The 16580-nt window shown below is 48.8% G+C and overlaps 1 protein-coding gene across 2 annotated transcripts in view; it reads left to right on the forward strand.

Annotated features, from left to right (window-relative positions):
- The first annotated feature begins 3049 nt into the window (after positions 1 to 3049).
- Positions 3050 to 16580, forward strand: part of LOC120040883 (exostosin-1a-like) — a 141769-nt gene continuing 128238 nt past the window's right edge. The window contains exons 1-2 of one of the 2 annotated variants that reach the window (XM_038985871.1): positions 3050 to 3391; positions 3552 to 4861. In XM_038985871.1, the coding sequence (XP_038841799.1) occupies positions 3912 to 4861 (950 nt within the window). In that variant the 5' untranslated portion in view covers positions 3050 to 3391; positions 3552 to 3911. Of the gene's footprint in view, positions 4862 to 16580 lie in introns of both variants that reach the window. The other variant, XM_038985870.1, reaches the window with a different exon arrangement.

Here is a 16580-nt window from a genome sequence, read left to right on the forward strand (position 1 = left end):
ACTACAGTTCCCTTTGACGTGCTATAGGCCTGTTTGAAGTCCCCGTCTTGTGACTGTTGAATTTGTAAGGCTACAGTTCCCTTTGACGTGCTATAGGCCTGTTTGAAGTCCCCGTCTTGTGACTGTTGAATTTGTAGACTACAGTTCCCTTTGACGTGCCATAGGCCTGTTTGAAGTCCCCGTCTTGTGACTGTTGAATTTGTAGACTACAGTTCCCTTTGACGTGCTATAGGCCTGTTTGAAGTCCCAGTCTTGTGACTGTTGAATTTGTAGGCTACAGTTCCCTTTGACGTGCCATAGGCCTGTTTGAAGTCCCCGTCTTGTGACTGTTGAAGGCTACAGCGCCTCACAATCATCACATCGTAACACAGCTGCTATCATCCTCTTTCTACCACGTCACCTAATCTTCCCCAAACATTACTGTTCTGGTCCTCCTCTTTAATTTCAACTCTCCATTTCACAGCTTTTCTATTCATGAATTAAACTCCTACATTGTCCTTTTTGCCTCCATGGTCCGTGGATCAACCTTCTCTTTCTGCCCGTTCCCAAAAGCATTTGACGATTGGCTTGTTGGCTATTTGGCGCGCATACAGTTAGGCTTAGGTTTATGCCCTAATGCCAGATATCCTAAAATAATGAAAGAAAAACCTCAATGTAGCCTATAGATATAAATCGCACAAGAATGATACATTTATGGATTGTGTAAGGTATTGTTTTGTCTTTATTCAACCCGTCACCCACCCACCCTTCATTCACACAATATTTCATGGCCCTAAAGCTGCCTGCTCTGCGGGTTATGAGTGAACCCTAAAGCTGCCTGCTCTGCGGGTTATGAGTCAACCTGCACATCACAACCACCACATAAAAAAAATATATAAAATGTAATAAACGGAATTAGGATGCATATGTAACAGAAGTGGTTTGGTGAACCCTGCTCGTGTGAAACACTTGCCCAAGACCTGAAGACTTCCGTCACACAGGGCCTCAGCTCAGTGGGCTAACACAGTTTAGTGGCATGCAGGAGTCCCAGCAGTCCTCTGTGGAAAACGAGTTCACTGGGGGTGAAAGAGGAGAGAGAGAGAGAGAGGGATGGATGGAAGGAAGGTTGGGCCGAGGAGGAATAGGGAGGAGAGGAAGGAGGAGATGAGGAATAGGGAGGAAAGGAAGGAGGAGAGGAAGGAGGAGTGGAGGAGGAATAGGGAGGAGAGGAAGGAGGAAAGGAGGAGAGGAAGGAGGAGTAATAGGGAGGAGAGGAGGAGAGGAAGGAGGAGGAATAAGGAGGAGGAATAGGGAGGGGAGGAAGGAGGAAAGGAGGAGGAATAGGGAGGAGAGGAAGGAAGAGAGGAGGAGAGGAAGGAGGAGGAATAGGGAGGAGAGGAGGAGAGGAAGGAGGAGTGGAGGAGGAATAAGGAGGAGGAATAGGGAGGAGAGGAAGGAGGAGAGGAGGAGGAGGACTTGTCTTTGATCAGTGGACCATAGGAGGAGCACCCGCTGTCCACCGAACACAGACCCTGCTCCATAGCTCCCGAGGAACGCAGTTCAAATTCCTCTTACGCTCACTCCCTGGCTACGTCCCAATTGGCACCCTATTCCCTATATAGTGCACTACTTTGGACCAGAGCCCTGGTCTGAAACCCTATGGGATCTGGTCTAAAGTAGTGCACTATATAGGGAATAGGGTGCCATTTGGGACGCATGTCCACTCCTGTCTCTCTGCTCTGCAGAATCACTTCTCGTCTTTCCAACCTCTTTCAGACCACAGCAGCTGTGAAAACAGTTCAGGAGGACATGCCTCAAGACGACAAGCCGAAGATTTATAAGTGACATAACTAAAGCTGATATATGAAGTAGTCAGCCGTCTCCTGAAAACAACATGAGTGTTGGTAATATCAGCCTGCGGATAATGTATACGACAGAATAAATGTGCCATTCACAGTGTGCCGGTGGAGCTCGCAGTAACCTGCACCTTTGCAGAACACCGCCAATGTAACAGTATAACTTTACGTCCGTCCCCTCGCCCCGCCCCGGGCGCGAACCAGGGACCCTCTGAGCTAGCAGTAACCTGCACCTTTGCAGAACACCGCCAATGTAACAGTATAACTTTACGTCCGTCCCCTCGCCCCGGGCTCGAACCAGGGACCCTCTGCACACATCAACAACAGTCACCCACGAAGCATCGTTACCCATCGCTCCACAAAAGCCTCAGGAACCACTACTTCAAGGTCTCAGAGCGAGTGACGTCACCGATTGAAAGGCTATTAGCGCGCACCACCGCTAACTAGCTAGCCATTTCACATCCGTTACACCAACCAATTCAGCCGTAGTGGATGCTGCTCTGCTGTGACATGGGTCATCCTGTCTTCAATGCAGAGTACCTCAAAGGCCAATCAGAATAGTGAGATTAAGGGGGGTGTCAGAGGTTGTGCTGAAAGGAACAACAGTGTATTAGTGCCCTGCAAGGAGAGATGCAAAGCACTTTGTGTAACAGTATAACTTTAGTCCGTCCCCTCGCCCCGACCCGGGCGTGAACCAGGGACCCTCTGCACACATCAACAACAGTCACCCACGAAGCATCGTTATGGGAAGCTCACTCCTCAGCCTGAATGTCTCCAATAACTAGCTTTTCGACTGGGTAAGACCCTTCAGGAGGGTGGTCAGTCACTGTGTGTTTGTGAGGCAGAGGTCCTGGGTTTGAGCCCCAGTATGAGCAGAAATCAAAAGGAAGCAGTTTAGTCAGTAAACTGTAGTTGCATAATGAATACATGAGAATATAGTCGTAGATTGTGCATTCTATCAGGTGGATGAATGAAACTGAGTTATAAATGTTTGTTTGTTAGTAGTGGTCAAACCAAAATGTGCTGTTAAATGAGATATATGGAAAATGACAGCAATACAATAGAGAAACCATGTCATGCATCTCTAACCGCTAGGTCAGGTTACTCTCGGCGGGCCTCTAGTTGTGAATGGGATGCGGAAGCCCCGCCTGTTTCGGATATGACGCGAACCAATGGAAAAAGCCCAGTGCATTATGGAAGAACGTCACATCATCAACAGACGCCGTAGGATTGGAATGCCTCTGTGTGAGATTCACAACTCACCAAACATTTTTTACAATTGGGATATGTTACGGATATCTTTCTTTAATGTTCCAAAAATGTATAACAATCATTTCCCGACGCTTCAAGAGACGGAGTTGTCTTTCCTTGGACTAGGAGAGTAAAATCAGAGAGAGTGTTGTAGAATGCTGCTAAGTCGGAGCTGCTTTCAACTATTTATTGAACTGCAGAAATGCATATGGACCAGAAGGCTAGATAGCAGGCTTGGTACCCTCCAAACTTCTGTTATATCGTTCGTTTGAACCGTGGACTAGTCCAACATGGAACGTTATAATGTGAGTCCTGAATCTCTGGATGTTTGGACAAGCTAGCCAAGTTGGCTACATTCTTGTCGCCCTGTGTAGCTAGCTAGCAAACTGTGATTGTGTGCTGCTGGAACGTTAGGCTACAAAGCAAGACATGTTAAGTGAAAATACCTGCTTCTTTTTCATACAGGCAGATGAAACACTGAAGATGAATCCGCTAATAGCACAAAGAAATGTAAGGTCCGGGTGCCTCTTCAATCCCTAACTTACCAGGAAGGTAGTCTACTCTTCAGTGCTGGAAGATAGCCACTGTTAGCCATAACTATTGACAAGGGGAGAAGTAAATGATCATTATAAATCGCCCACATGCGCTGGATCACTCGTCGGCTTGGGGAAAGGAATCAGAAGGTGGTGGACGTGTTGAGCGCTAAACCCTTCCTGGCTGGAGGAAGATGGCGCAGCCTTTCAATTGGAAGTAGTGGTGAGAGGAGTGAAACTTCATCGGGGCTCGTTGGATTTACTAGACATCTCGACCCTGATCGGAGGACACATGCAGGCCAAAAAACGGTACTTAATTCTGTTCTCCGCCGGTGCGTGTCTCATTCTGTTGTTGTACTTCGGAGGGGTGCAAGCCCCGCTGTCCAGAAGCAACAACCGGCGTGATGACCGCAGCCTTCATGGATACCACGGGAGCACCCAGTGGCCCCACTTCTCGGGGTCCCTGCAGCCGTTCAGCCCCTGGGACCAAATGGAGACCGAGGAGTACAACGTTCACATATCGCCACGACAGAAGAGGGATGTTATTTCGGGAGTTTATAAAGGGAAACGTTGCCGGATGGACTCCTGCTTTGATTTTTCCTTGTGCAAAACCAACGGATTTAAAGTTTACGTTTACCCGCAACAGAAAGGAGAGAAGATGTCGGAGAGTTATCAGAATATTTTATCCTCCATTGAGGCTTCCAGGTTCTATACGTCTGACCCGGGACAGGCTTGTCTGTTCGTCCTGAGTTTGGACACTCTAGACAGGGACATTCTGTCTCCACAGTATGTTCACAACTTCAGAACTAAAGTCCAGAACTTGCATATGTGGAATAACGGAAAGAATCACCTCATCTTCAACCTCTATTCGGGGACTTGGCCCGACTACACGGAAGATCTGGGCTTCGACTTTGGGGAGGCCATGCTAGCCAAGGCAAGCGTCAGCACAGAGAACTTCAGACCCAATTTCGATGTCTCCATCCCTCTTTTTGGGAGAGAGCACCCCAGGACCGGAGGGGAGAGGGGCTATTTAAAATACAACTCTATCCCACCGTACAGGAAATACATGCTTGTGTTCAAGGGGAAACGATACCTCACTGGAATCGGATCAGACACGAGGAATGCATTATATCACGTCCATAACTCTGAGGACGTGGTGCTGCTCACCACATGTAAACACGGGAAAGACTGGCAGAAGCACAAAGATGCCCGCTGTGACCGCGACAACGCCGAATATGACAAGTAAGTACATTACTATTTGTCATGTCCTGTATAGAGGTCTGTCGTTTTTAGATTTTTCAGGTACATGTGACGGTGGCCGTGTGACATCACTCACCAGCCTTGATGTATGGCTGGCGTGGGACACAATCAATGGATCAGTGTTGTCTGAGTTTGTTAGGACCAAAGGGGATTTATTAATTCAGTTTATATTGACACAACCCTCATTAATAGAATTGAATAGCAGTGATACTGCCCAGCGTGTTTATAACAGTGGTACTGCCCAGCGTGTTTATAACAGTGGTACTGTCCAGCGTGTTTATAACAGTGGTACTGTCCAGCGTGTTTATAACAGTGGTACTGCCCAGCGTGTTTATAACAGTGGTACTGTCCAGCGTGTTTATAACAGTGGTACTGTCCAGCGTGTTTATAACAGTGGTACTGCCCAGCGTGTTTATAACAGTGGTACTGTCCAGCGTGTTTATAACAGTGGTACTGTCCAGCGTGTTTATAACAGTGGTACTGCCCAGCGTGTTTATAACAGTGGTACTGTCCAGCGTGTTTATAACAGTGGTACTGTCCAGCGTGTTTATAACAGTGGTACTGCCCAGCGTGTTTATAACAGTGGTACTGTCCAGCGTGTTTATAACAGTGGTACTGTCCAGCGTGTTTATAACAGTGGTACTGTCCAGCGTGTTTATAACAGTGATACTGTCCAGCGTGTTTATAACAGTGGTACTGTCCAGCGTGTTTATAACAGTGGTACTGTCCAGCGTGTTTATAACAGTGATACTGTCCAGCGTGTTTATAACAGTGATACTGCCCAGCGTGTTTATAACAGTGGTACTGTCCAGCGTGTTTATAACAGTGGTACTGTCCAGCGTGTTTATAACAGTGGTACTGTCCAGCGTGTTTATAACAGTGGTACTGTCCAGCGTGTTTATAACAGTGGTACTGTCCAGCGTGTTTATAACAGTGGTACTGTCCAGCGTGTTTATAACAGTGGTACTGTCCAGCGTGTTTATAACAGTGGTACTGTCCAGCGTGTTTATAACAGTGGTACTGTCCAGCGTGTTTATAACAGTGGTACTGTCCAGCGTGTTTATAACAGTGGTACTGTCCAGCGTGTTTATAACAGTGGTACTGTCCAGCGTGTTTATAACAGTGGTACTGTCCAGCGTGTTTATAACAGTGGTACTGTCCAGCGTGTTTATAACAGTGGTACTGTCCAGCGTGTTTATAACAGTGGTACTGTCCAGCGTGTTTATAACAGTGGTACTGTCCAGCGTGTTTATAACAGTGGTACTGTCCAGCGTGTTTATAACAGTGGTACTGTCCAGCGTGTTTATAACAGTGGTACTGTCCAGCGTGTTTATAACAGTGGTACTGTCCAGCGTGTTTATAACAGTGTACTGACCGGCGTGTTTATAACAGTGGTACTGTCCAGCGTGTTTATAACAGTGGTACTGTCCAGGCGTGTTTATAACAGTGGTACTGTCCAGCGTGTTTATAACAGTGGTACTGTCCAGCGTGTTTATAACAGTGGTACTGTCCAGCGTGTTTATAACAGTGGTACTGTCCAGCGTGTTTATAACAGTGGTACTGTCCAGCGTGTTTATAACAGTGGTACTGTCCAGCGTGTTTATAACAGTGGTACTGTCCAGCGTGTTTATAACAGTGGTACTGTCCAGCGTGTTTATAACAGTGGTACTGTCCAGCGTGTTTATAACAGTGGTACTGTCCAGCGTGTTTATAACAGTGGTACTGTCCAGCGTGTTTATAACAGTGGTACTGTCCGGCGTGTTTATAACAGTGGTACTGTCCAGCGTGTTTATAACAGTGGTACTGTCCAGCGTGTTTATAACAGTGGTACTGTCCAGCGTGTTTATAACAGTGGTACTGTCCAGCGTGTTTATAACAGTGGTACTGTCCAGCGTGTTTATAACAGTGGTACTGTCCAGCGTGTTTATAACAGTGGTACTGTCCAGCGTGTTTATAACAGTGGTACTGTCCAGCGTGTTTATAACAGTGGTACTGTCCAGCGTGTTTATAACAGTGGTACTGTCCAGCGTGTTTATAACAGTGGTACTGCCCAGCGTGTTTATAACAGTGGTACTGTCCAGCGTGTTTATAACAGTGGTACTGTCCAGCGTGTTTATAACAGTGATACTGCCCGGCGTGTTTATAACAGTGGTACTGCCCGGCGTGTTTATAACAGTGGTACTGTCCGGCGTGTTTATAACAGTGGTACTGTCCGGCGTGTTTATAACAGTGGTACTGTCCGGCGTGTTTATAACAGTGGTACTGTCCGGCGTGTTTATAACAGTGGTACTGTCCGGCGTGTTTATAACAGTGGTACTGTCCGGCGTGTTTATAACAGTGATACTGTCCGGCGTGTTTATAACAGTGATACTGTCCGGCGTGTTTATAACAGTGGTACTGTCCGGCGTGTTTATAACAGTGGTACTGTCCGGCGTGTTTATAACAGTGGTACTGTCCGGCGTGTTTATAACAGTGGTACTGTCCGGCGTGTTTATAACAGTGGTACTGTCCGGCGTGTTTATAACAGTGGTACTGCCCGGCGTGTTTATAACAGTGGTACTGCCCAGCGTGTTTATAACAGTGGTACTGTCCAGCGTGTTTATAACAGTGGTACTGTCCAGCGTGTTTATAACAGTGGTACTGTCCAGCGTGTATCAGTCAGCCAGTCAGTCACAGACAGTCCAGTATCAGTCAGCCAGTTAGTCACAGACAGTCCAGTATCAGTCAGTCAGTCAGCCAGTCACAGACAGTCCGGTATCAGTCAGCCAGTCAGTCACAGACAGTCCGGTATCAGTCAGTCAGTCAGTCACAGAGCTACTGCATATTGTTCCTGCATATTGTTCCTTCAAACCCTTCTGAATGGCCATGTTCAGGAAGCCCAGCTTCCTTCCCTGGCGTTAAAACCGTCTGAATGGCCATGTTCAGGAAGCCCAGCTTCCTTCCCTGGCGTTAAAACCCTTCTGAATGGCCATGTTCAGGAAGCCCAGCTTCCTTCCCTGGCGTTAAAACCGTCTGAATGGCCATGTTCAGGAAGCCCAGCTTCCTTCCCTGGCGTTAAAACCGTCTGAATGGCCATGTTCAGGAAGCCCAGCTTCCTTCCCTGGCGTTAAACCCGTCTGAATGGCCATGTTCAGGAAGCCCAGCTTCCTTCCCTGGCGTTAAAACCCTTCTGAATGGCCATGTTCAGGAAGCCCAGCTTCCTTCCCTGGCATTAAAACTGTCTGAATGGCCATGTTCAGGAAGCCCAGCTTCCTTCCCTGGCGTTAAACCCGTCTGAATGGCCATGTTCAGGAAGCCCAGCTTCCTTCCCTGGCGTTAAAACCCTTCTGAATGGCCATGTTCAGGAAGCCCAGCTTCCTTCCCTGGCGTTAAACCCGTCTGAATGGCCATGTTCAGGAAGCCCAGCTTCCTTCCCTGGCGTTAAAACCATCTGAATGGCCATGTTCAGGAAGCACAGCTTCCTTCCCTGGCGTTAAACCCGTCTGAATGGCCATGTTCAGGAAGCCCAGCTTCCTTCCCTGGCGTTAAAACCATCTGAATGGCCATGTTCAGGAAACCCAGCTTCCTTCCCTGGCGTTAAAACCCTTCTGAATGGCCATGTTCAGGAAGCCCAGCTTCCTTCCCTGGCGTTAAACCCGTCTGAATGGCCATGTTCAGGGAGCCCAGCTTCCTTCCCTGGCGTTAAAACCCTTCTGAATGGCCATGTTCAGGAAACCCAGCTTCCTTCCCTGGCGTTAAACCCGTCTGAATGGCCATGTTCAGGAAGCCCAGCTTCCTTTCCTGGGATTAAAACCCTTCTGAATGGCCATGTTCAGGAAACCCAGCTTCCTTCCCTGTTGTTAAAACCGTCTGAATGGCCATGTTCAGGAAGCCCAGCTTCCTTCCCTGGCATTAAAACCGTCTGAATGACCATGTTCAGGAAGCCCAGCTTCCTTCCCTGGCGTTAAAACCGTCTGAATGACCATGTTCAGGAAGCCCAGCTTCCTTCCCTGGCGTTAAACCCGTCTGAATGGCCATGTTCAGGAAGCCCAGCTTCCTTCCCTGGCGTTAAAACCCTTCTGAATGGCCATGTTCAGGAAGCCCAGCTTCTTTCCCTGGCGTTAAAACCCTTCTGAATGGCCATGTTCAGGAAGCCCAGCTTCCTTCCCTGGCTTTAAACCGTCTGAATGGCCATGTTCAGGAAGCCCAGCTTCCTTCCCTGGCGTTAAAACCGTCTGAATGGCCATGTTCAGGAAGCCCAGCTTCCTTCCCTGGCGTTAAACCCGTCAGAATGGCCATGTTCAGGAAGCCTAGCTTCCTTCCCTGGCGTTAAACCCGTCTGAATGGCCATGTTCAGGAAGCCCAGCTTCCTTCCCTGGCGTTAAACCCGTCTGAATGGCCATGTTCAGGAAGCCCAGCTTCCTTCCCTGGCGTTAAACCCGTCTGAATGGCCATGTTCAGGAAGCCCAGCTTCCTTCCCTGGCGTTAAACCCGTCTGAATGGCCATGTTCAGGAAGCCCAGCTTCCTTCCCTGGCGTTAAAACCCTTCTGAATGGCCATGTTCAGGAAGCCCAGCTTCCTTTCCTGGGATTAAACCCGTCTGAATGGTCATGTTCAGGAAGCCCAGCTTCCTTCCCTGGCGTTAAACCCGTCTGAATGGCCTGACCTGGTCTCTGTTTAGTCAGTGGGCTCCCTGTCCTCCAGACCCTGCAGTACTGTTGTTACTCTGACTGTGGCTCAGCTGGCACACGTTCATCAGGGCACAACGTTTTGAAAACAAAACAGGCTCTTCTTGTTGGACAATGTCCTCTTAGTCCCTCCGCCTGTTTTTGAGTCTGTTTTCATTGCGTTTTATACCTAATGAACACAACCCTGCCCTGTGTGTTGGACTGTGGCTCATTGATGGATTAGTGGGGTAGTCTGGGTACATTGCCCTGGTGACAGCAGGGAAAGCCTATCTCCCACTGTTGACTCAGTCATTTCCCAGCAGCAGACCCCACTCTGTATCTGCATCTTTCATCAGTAACTAGGGCCGGGCCTGTTTACTTTCATCAGTAACTAGGGTACGGGCCGGGCCTGTTTACTTTCATCAATAACTAGGGTACGGGCCGGGCCTGTTTACTTTCATCAGTAACTAGGGTACGGGCCGGGCCTGTTTTCTTTCATCAGTAACTAGGGCCGGGCCTGTTTACTTTCATCAGTAACTAGGGTACGGGCCGGGCCTGTTTTCTTTCATCAGTAACTAGGGCCGGGCCTGTTTTCTTTCATCAGTAACTAGGGCCGGGCCTGTTTACTTTCATCAGTAACTAGGGCCGGGCCGGGCCTGTTTTCTTTCATCAGTAACTAGGGTACGGGCCGGGCCTGTTTACTTTCATCAATAACTAGGGTACGGGCCGGGCCTGTTTACTTTCATCAGTAACTAGGGTACGGGCCGGGCCTGTTTACTTTCATCAGTAACTAGGGCCGGGCCTGTTTTCTTTCATCAGTAACTAGGGCCGGGCCTGTTTTCTTTCATCAGTAACTAGGGCCGGGCCGGGCCTGTTTTCTTTCATCAGTAACTAGGGTACGGGCCGGGCCTGTTTACTTTCATCAGTAACTAGGGTACGGGCCGGGCCTGTTTACTTTCATCAGTAACTAGGGCCGGGCCTGTTTTCTTTCATCAGTAACTAGGGTACGGGCCGGGCCTGTTTACTTTCATCAATAACTAGGGCCGGGCCGGGCCTGTTTTCTTTCATCAGTAACTAGGGCCGGGCCGGGCCTGTTATCTTTCATCAGTAACTAGGGCCGGGCCTGTTTACTTTCATCAGTAACTAGGGTACGGGCCGGGCCTGTTTACTTTCATCAATAACTCGGGCCGGGCCGGGCCTGTATTCTTTCATCAGTAACTAGGGCCGGGCCGGGCCTGTTTTCTTTCATCAGTAACTAGGGCCGGGCCTGTTTTCTTTCATCAGTAACTAGGGTACGGGCCGGGCCTGTTTTCTTTCATCAGTAACTAGGGCCGGGCCTGTTTTCTTTCATCAGTAACTAGGGCCGGGCCTGTTTTCTTTCATCAGTAACTAGGGCCGGGCCGGGCCTGTTTTCTTTCATCAGTAACTAGGGCACGGGCCGGGCCTGTTTACTTTCATCAATAACTAGGGTACGGGCCGGGCCTGTTTACTTTCATCAATAACTAGGGTACGGGCCGGGCCTGTTTACTTTCATCAATAACTAGGGCCGGGCCTGTTTACTTTCATCAGTAACTAGGGTACGGGCCTGTTTACTTTCATCAGTAACTAGGGCCGGGCCTGTTTACTTTCATCAGTAACTAGGGCCGGGCCGGGCCTGTTTTCTTTCATCAGTAACTAGGGCCGGGCCGGGCCTGTTTTCTTTCATCAGTAACTAGGGCCGGGCCTGTTTTCTTTCATCAGTAACTAGGGCCGGGCCTGTTTACTTTCATCAGTAACTAGGGCCGGGCCTGTTTACTTTCATCAGTAACTAGGGTACGGGCCTGTTTTCTTTCATCAGTAACTAGGGCCGGGCCTGTTTACTTTCATCAGTAACTAGGGTACGGGCCGGGCCTGTTTTCTTTCATCAGTAACTAGGGCCGGGCCTGTTTTCTTTCATCAGTAACTAGGGCCGGGCCTGTTTACTTTCATCAGTAACTAGGGCCGGGCCGGGCCTGTTTTCTTTCATCAGTAACTAGGGCACGGGCCGGGCCTGTTTACTTTCATCAATAACTAGGGTACGGGCCGGGCCTGTTTACTTTCATCAGTAACTAGGGTACGGGCCGGGCCTGTTTACTTTCATCAGTAACTAGGGCCGGGCCTGTTTACTTTCATCAGTAACTAGGGCCGGGCCGGGCCTGTTTACTTTCATCAATAACTAGGGTACGGGCCGGGCCTGTTTACTTTCATCAATAACTAGGGTACGGGCCGGGCCTGTTTACTTTCATCAATAACTAGGGCCGGGCCTGTTTACTTTCATCAATAACTAGGGTACGAGCCGGGCCTGTTTACTTTCATCAATAACTAGGGTACGGGCCGGGCCTGTTTACTTTCATCAATAACTAGGGCCGGGCCTGTTTACTTTCATCAATAACTAGGGTACGGGCCGGGCCTGTTTACTTTCATCAATAACTAGGGTACGGGCCGGGCCTGTTTACTTTCATCAATAACTAGGGTACGGGCCGGGCCTGTTTACTTTCATCAATAACTAGGGTACGGGCCTGTTTACTTTCATCAATAACTAGGGTACGGGCCGGGCCTGTTTACTTTCATCAATAACTAGGGTACGGGCCTGTATTCTTTCATCAGTAACTAGGGTACGGGCCGGGCCTGTTTACTTTCATCAATAACTAGGGCCGGGCCTGTTTACTTTCATCAATAACTAGGGCCGGGCCTGTTTACTTTCATCAATAACTAGGGTACGGGCCTGTTTACTTTCATCAATAACTAGGGTACGGGCCAGGCTCGGGGAACCCTAACATTTTTTAAGCTGAGACATTTACAGTACAGTCATGTCGGACTAAGATCATAACATGGTGTCAGAAGTACCTCAACCTTCGTCAAATATAAAACACGAGAGATTTTATTTCACAGAAAATAATAATGTTCCTTGAGTTTTGTCAGAGTTTTTAGTGACAACGTAACTAACGGCTAACTGCTCTCATGTCTCTTCATTGAGCAGCGCCGTTGCTATGGATACTCAGCGCGCCATGAGCAGAGTGCATGCAGAGCGAGCCGCGTAGGGGGCGAGTGACAGACTGACAGAAGCAGCTCGTGGATTTACTGACGGAAGGAACTTATTTCGGACAGGGTCGGGCGTTTTTTAAATTTGGCAGGAGCAATCGGGCCTGGGTAGTGTAGGGCTTTGAACGTCGCGGGCCTGGGTAGGATTCGGGCTTAAAATACACGCAGGGCTCAAGTGTGGCTGTTTCTGTGTGGGGAGGGGCTGTGTGGGGCTGTTTCTGTGTGGGGAGGGGCTGTGTGGGGCTGTTTCTGTGTGGGGAGGGGCTGTGTGTGGCTGTTTCTGTGTGGGGAGGGGCTGTGTGGGGCTGTTTCTGTGTGGGGAGGGGCTGTGTGGGGCTGTTTCTGTGTGGGGAGGGGCTGTGTTTGGCTGTTTCTGTGTGGGGAGGGGCTGTGTTTGGCTGTTTCTGTGTGGGGAGGAGCTGTGTTTGGCTGTTTCTGTGTGGGGAGGGGCTGTGTGTGGCTGTTTCTGTGTGGGGAGGGGCTGTGTGTGGCTGTTTCTGTGTGGGGAGGGGCTGTGTTTGGCTGTTTCTGTGTGGGGAGGGGCTGTGTGTGGCTGTTTCTGTGTGGGGAGGGGCTGTGTGGGGCTGTTTCTGTGTGGGGAGGGGCTGTGTGGGGCTGTTTCTGTGTGGGGAGGGGCTGTGTGGGGCTGTTTCTGTGTGGGGGTTGGCTGTGTGGCTGTGTGACCCCCCACTATCAACCCTGCCTTCTCAAGAAGGAACGTTGTCTGGCCTTTCTGGATCAGCTGAGGACCTGCTATGCATTCTGTCCACACAGATGAGCCGACGACAACAACATCTACCCTGTAGACACTGGCCCACGTACAGTACCAGTCAAACGTTTGGACACGCCTACTCATTCAAGGGGTTTTTCTTAATTTTTTACTATTTTCTGCATTGTAGAATAATAGTCAAGACATCAAAACTATGAAATAACACATATGGAATCATGTAGGCAACCAAAAAAGTGTTAAACAAATCAAAATGTATATTTGAGATTCTTCAAAGTAGCCACTCTTTGCCTTGATGACAGCTTTGCACACTCTTGGCATTCTCTCAACCAGCTTCATGAGGTAGTCACCTGGAATGTATTTCAATTAACAGGTGTGCCTTGTTAAAAGTTAATTGGTGGAATTTCTTTCCTTCTTTATGCGTTTGAGCCAATCAGTTGTGTTGTGACAAAGTAGGGGTGGTATACAGAAGACAGCCCTATTTGGTAAAAGACCAAGTCCGTATTATGGCAAGATGCAGCTAAGATGCATCGACCTGTCAACTGTTACCATGGCAGCTAAGATGCATCGACCTGTCAACTGTTTCCAGGGCAGCTAAGATGCATCGACCTGTCAACTGTTACCAGGGCAGCTAAGATGCATCGACCTGTCAACTGTTACCAGGGCAGCTAAGATGCATCGACCTGTCAACTGTTACCAGGGCAGCTAAGATGCATCGACCTGTCAACTGTTTCCAGGGCAGCTAAGATGCATCGACCTGTCAACTGTTTCCAGGGCAGCTAAGATGCATCGACCTGTCAACTGTTCCCAGGAAAACTAAGATGCATCGACCTGTCAACTGTTACCAGGGCAGCTAAGATGCATCGACCTGTCAACTGTTTCCAGGACAGCTAAGATGCATCGACCTGTCAACTGTTTCCAGGGCAGCTAAGATGCATCTGCCTGTCAACTGTTACCAGGGCAGCTAAGATGCATCGACCTGTCAACTGTTACCAGGGCAGCTAAGATGCATCGACCTGTCAACTGTTTCTAGGGCAGCTAAGATGCATCGACCTGTCAACTGTTACCAGGGCAGCTAAGATGCATCGACCTGTCAACTGTTACCAGGGCAGCTAAGATGCATCGACCTGTCAACTGTTTCCAGGGCAGCTAAGATGCATCGACCTGTCAACTGTTTCCACGGCAGCTAAGATGCATCGACCTGTCAACTGTTACCAGGGCAGCTAAGATGCATCGACCTGTCAACTGTTACCAGGGCAGCTAAGATGCATCGACCTGTCATCTGTTTCCACGGCAGCTAAGATGCATCGACCTGTCAACTGTTTCCAGGGCAGCTAAGATGCTTCGACCTGTCAACTGTTTCTAGGGCAGCTAAGATGCATCGACCTGTCAACTGTTACCAGGGCAGCTAAGATGCATCGACCTGTCAACTGTTACCAGGGCAGCTAAGATGCATCGACCTGTCAACTGTTACCAGGGCAGCTAAGATGCATCTGCCTGTCAACTGTTACCAGGGCAGCTAAGATGCATCGACCTGTCAACTGTTACCAGGGCAGCTAAGATGCATCTGCCTGTCAACTGTTACCAGGGCAGCTAGGATGCATCAACGTGTCAACTGTTACCAGGGAAACTAAGATGCATCTGCCTGTCATCTGTTTCCAGGGAAACTAAGACGATGAAGAGGAGTCAAACCGTAACAAAGGAACATCACTTATGACTAATGTCCGAGAGAGATTTACACGGTTATCAAAACGTCAAGCCAGGGTAAGCCTACAAGAAACACAGCCCTTATTTTAAACGTTTCTAAAATCCCCTATGGGGATTGGTGGAAAAACGACTGGAACCATTTCCTTGTTTTGACCCGCTAGGTTTTATGGGTATTATGACACCACCTCCACTGTGGGGCTCTATACCTCTACTACCTTGCTGAAGTGAAGTCCTCTTAGCCAGAGGCTCTCCATTGGGATAAATGCAGAGCTGGTACAGATGCTGCATGACTCCATGTGAAAATGCTGCTAGCGTTCACGGTGAACAATTTTTATTTCATTTCTCTTTATTTTCCACTCTGGAGTCTTATCTGATGCTTTCTACATTTTTATTTATAGCTGTACCATTTCTGTATCCATACAAACCGGTACAATATGTTATTTTGGTTCTGGGAAGTTGTAATCCTATGTGATGCAACTGGGCTTTGGTTTATACACACCTGGTCATATTACCTGTCTAATCACTTTTTAAAGTTCTCCCAATCCTCCTGTAAGATGTTTTTCCAATGGGAATCCTTAAAGCTGGCTCAGGTTAGCGTGTCCTGTCTGACGTCCAAGCCGTCTGTATGGACACAGACAGCAGACCTGGGAAGTGCTTCAATGGATGAAAAGGGTTTTTCTGTTTCCACTGATACTTCCTCTTCGCCAGGAGGGACTACTATTTACTCTACTGTTATTATAGGCTTACGTATGTTCAGTATAGCTAGGCCCAGATCTATGTTCAGTATAGCTAGGCCCAGATCTATGTTCAGTATAGCTAGGCCCAGATCTATGTTCAGCATAGCTAGGCCCAGATCTATGTTCAGCATAGCTAGGCCCAGATCTATGTTCAGCATAGCTAGGCCCAGATCTATGTTCAGTATAGCTAGGCCCAGATCTATGTTCAGTATAGCTAGGCCCAGATCTATGTTCAGTATAGCTAGGCCCAGATCTATGTTCAGTATAGCTAGGCCCAGATCTATGTTCAGTATAGCTAGGCCCAGATCTATGTTCAGTATAGCTAGGCCCAGATCTATGTTCAGCATAGCTAGGCCCAGAGCCATGTTCAGTATAGCTAGGCCCAGAGCCATGTTCAGTATAGCTAGGCCCAGAGCCATGTTCAGTATAGCTAGGCCCAGAGCCATGTTCAGTATAGCTAGGCCCAGAGCCATGTTCAGTATAGCTAGGCCCAGAGCCATGTTCAGTATAGCTAGGCCCAGAGCCATGTTCAGCATAGCTAGGCCCAGATCCATGTTCAGCATAGCTAGGCCCAGATCCATGTTCAGCATAGCTAGGCCCAGATCCATGTTCAGTATAGCTAGGCCCAGAGCCATGTTCAGTATAGCTAGGCCCAGAGCCATGTTCAGTATAGCTAGGCCCAGAGCCATGTTCAGTATAGCTAGGCCCAGATCTATGTTCAGTATAGCTAGGCCCAGAGCCATGTTCAGTATAGCTAGGCCCAGAGCCATGTTCAGTATGGCTAGGCCCAGAGCCATGTTCAGTATAGCTAGGCCCAGATCTAT

The sequence above is a fragment of the Salvelinus namaycush genome, unplaced genomic scaffold (assembly GCF_016432855.1).
Source record: "Salvelinus namaycush isolate Seneca unplaced genomic scaffold, SaNama_1.0 Scaffold39, whole genome shotgun sequence".
In the NCBI taxonomy this organism is placed as follows: Eukaryota; Metazoa; Chordata; class Actinopteri; order Salmoniformes; family Salmonidae; genus Salvelinus; species Salvelinus namaycush.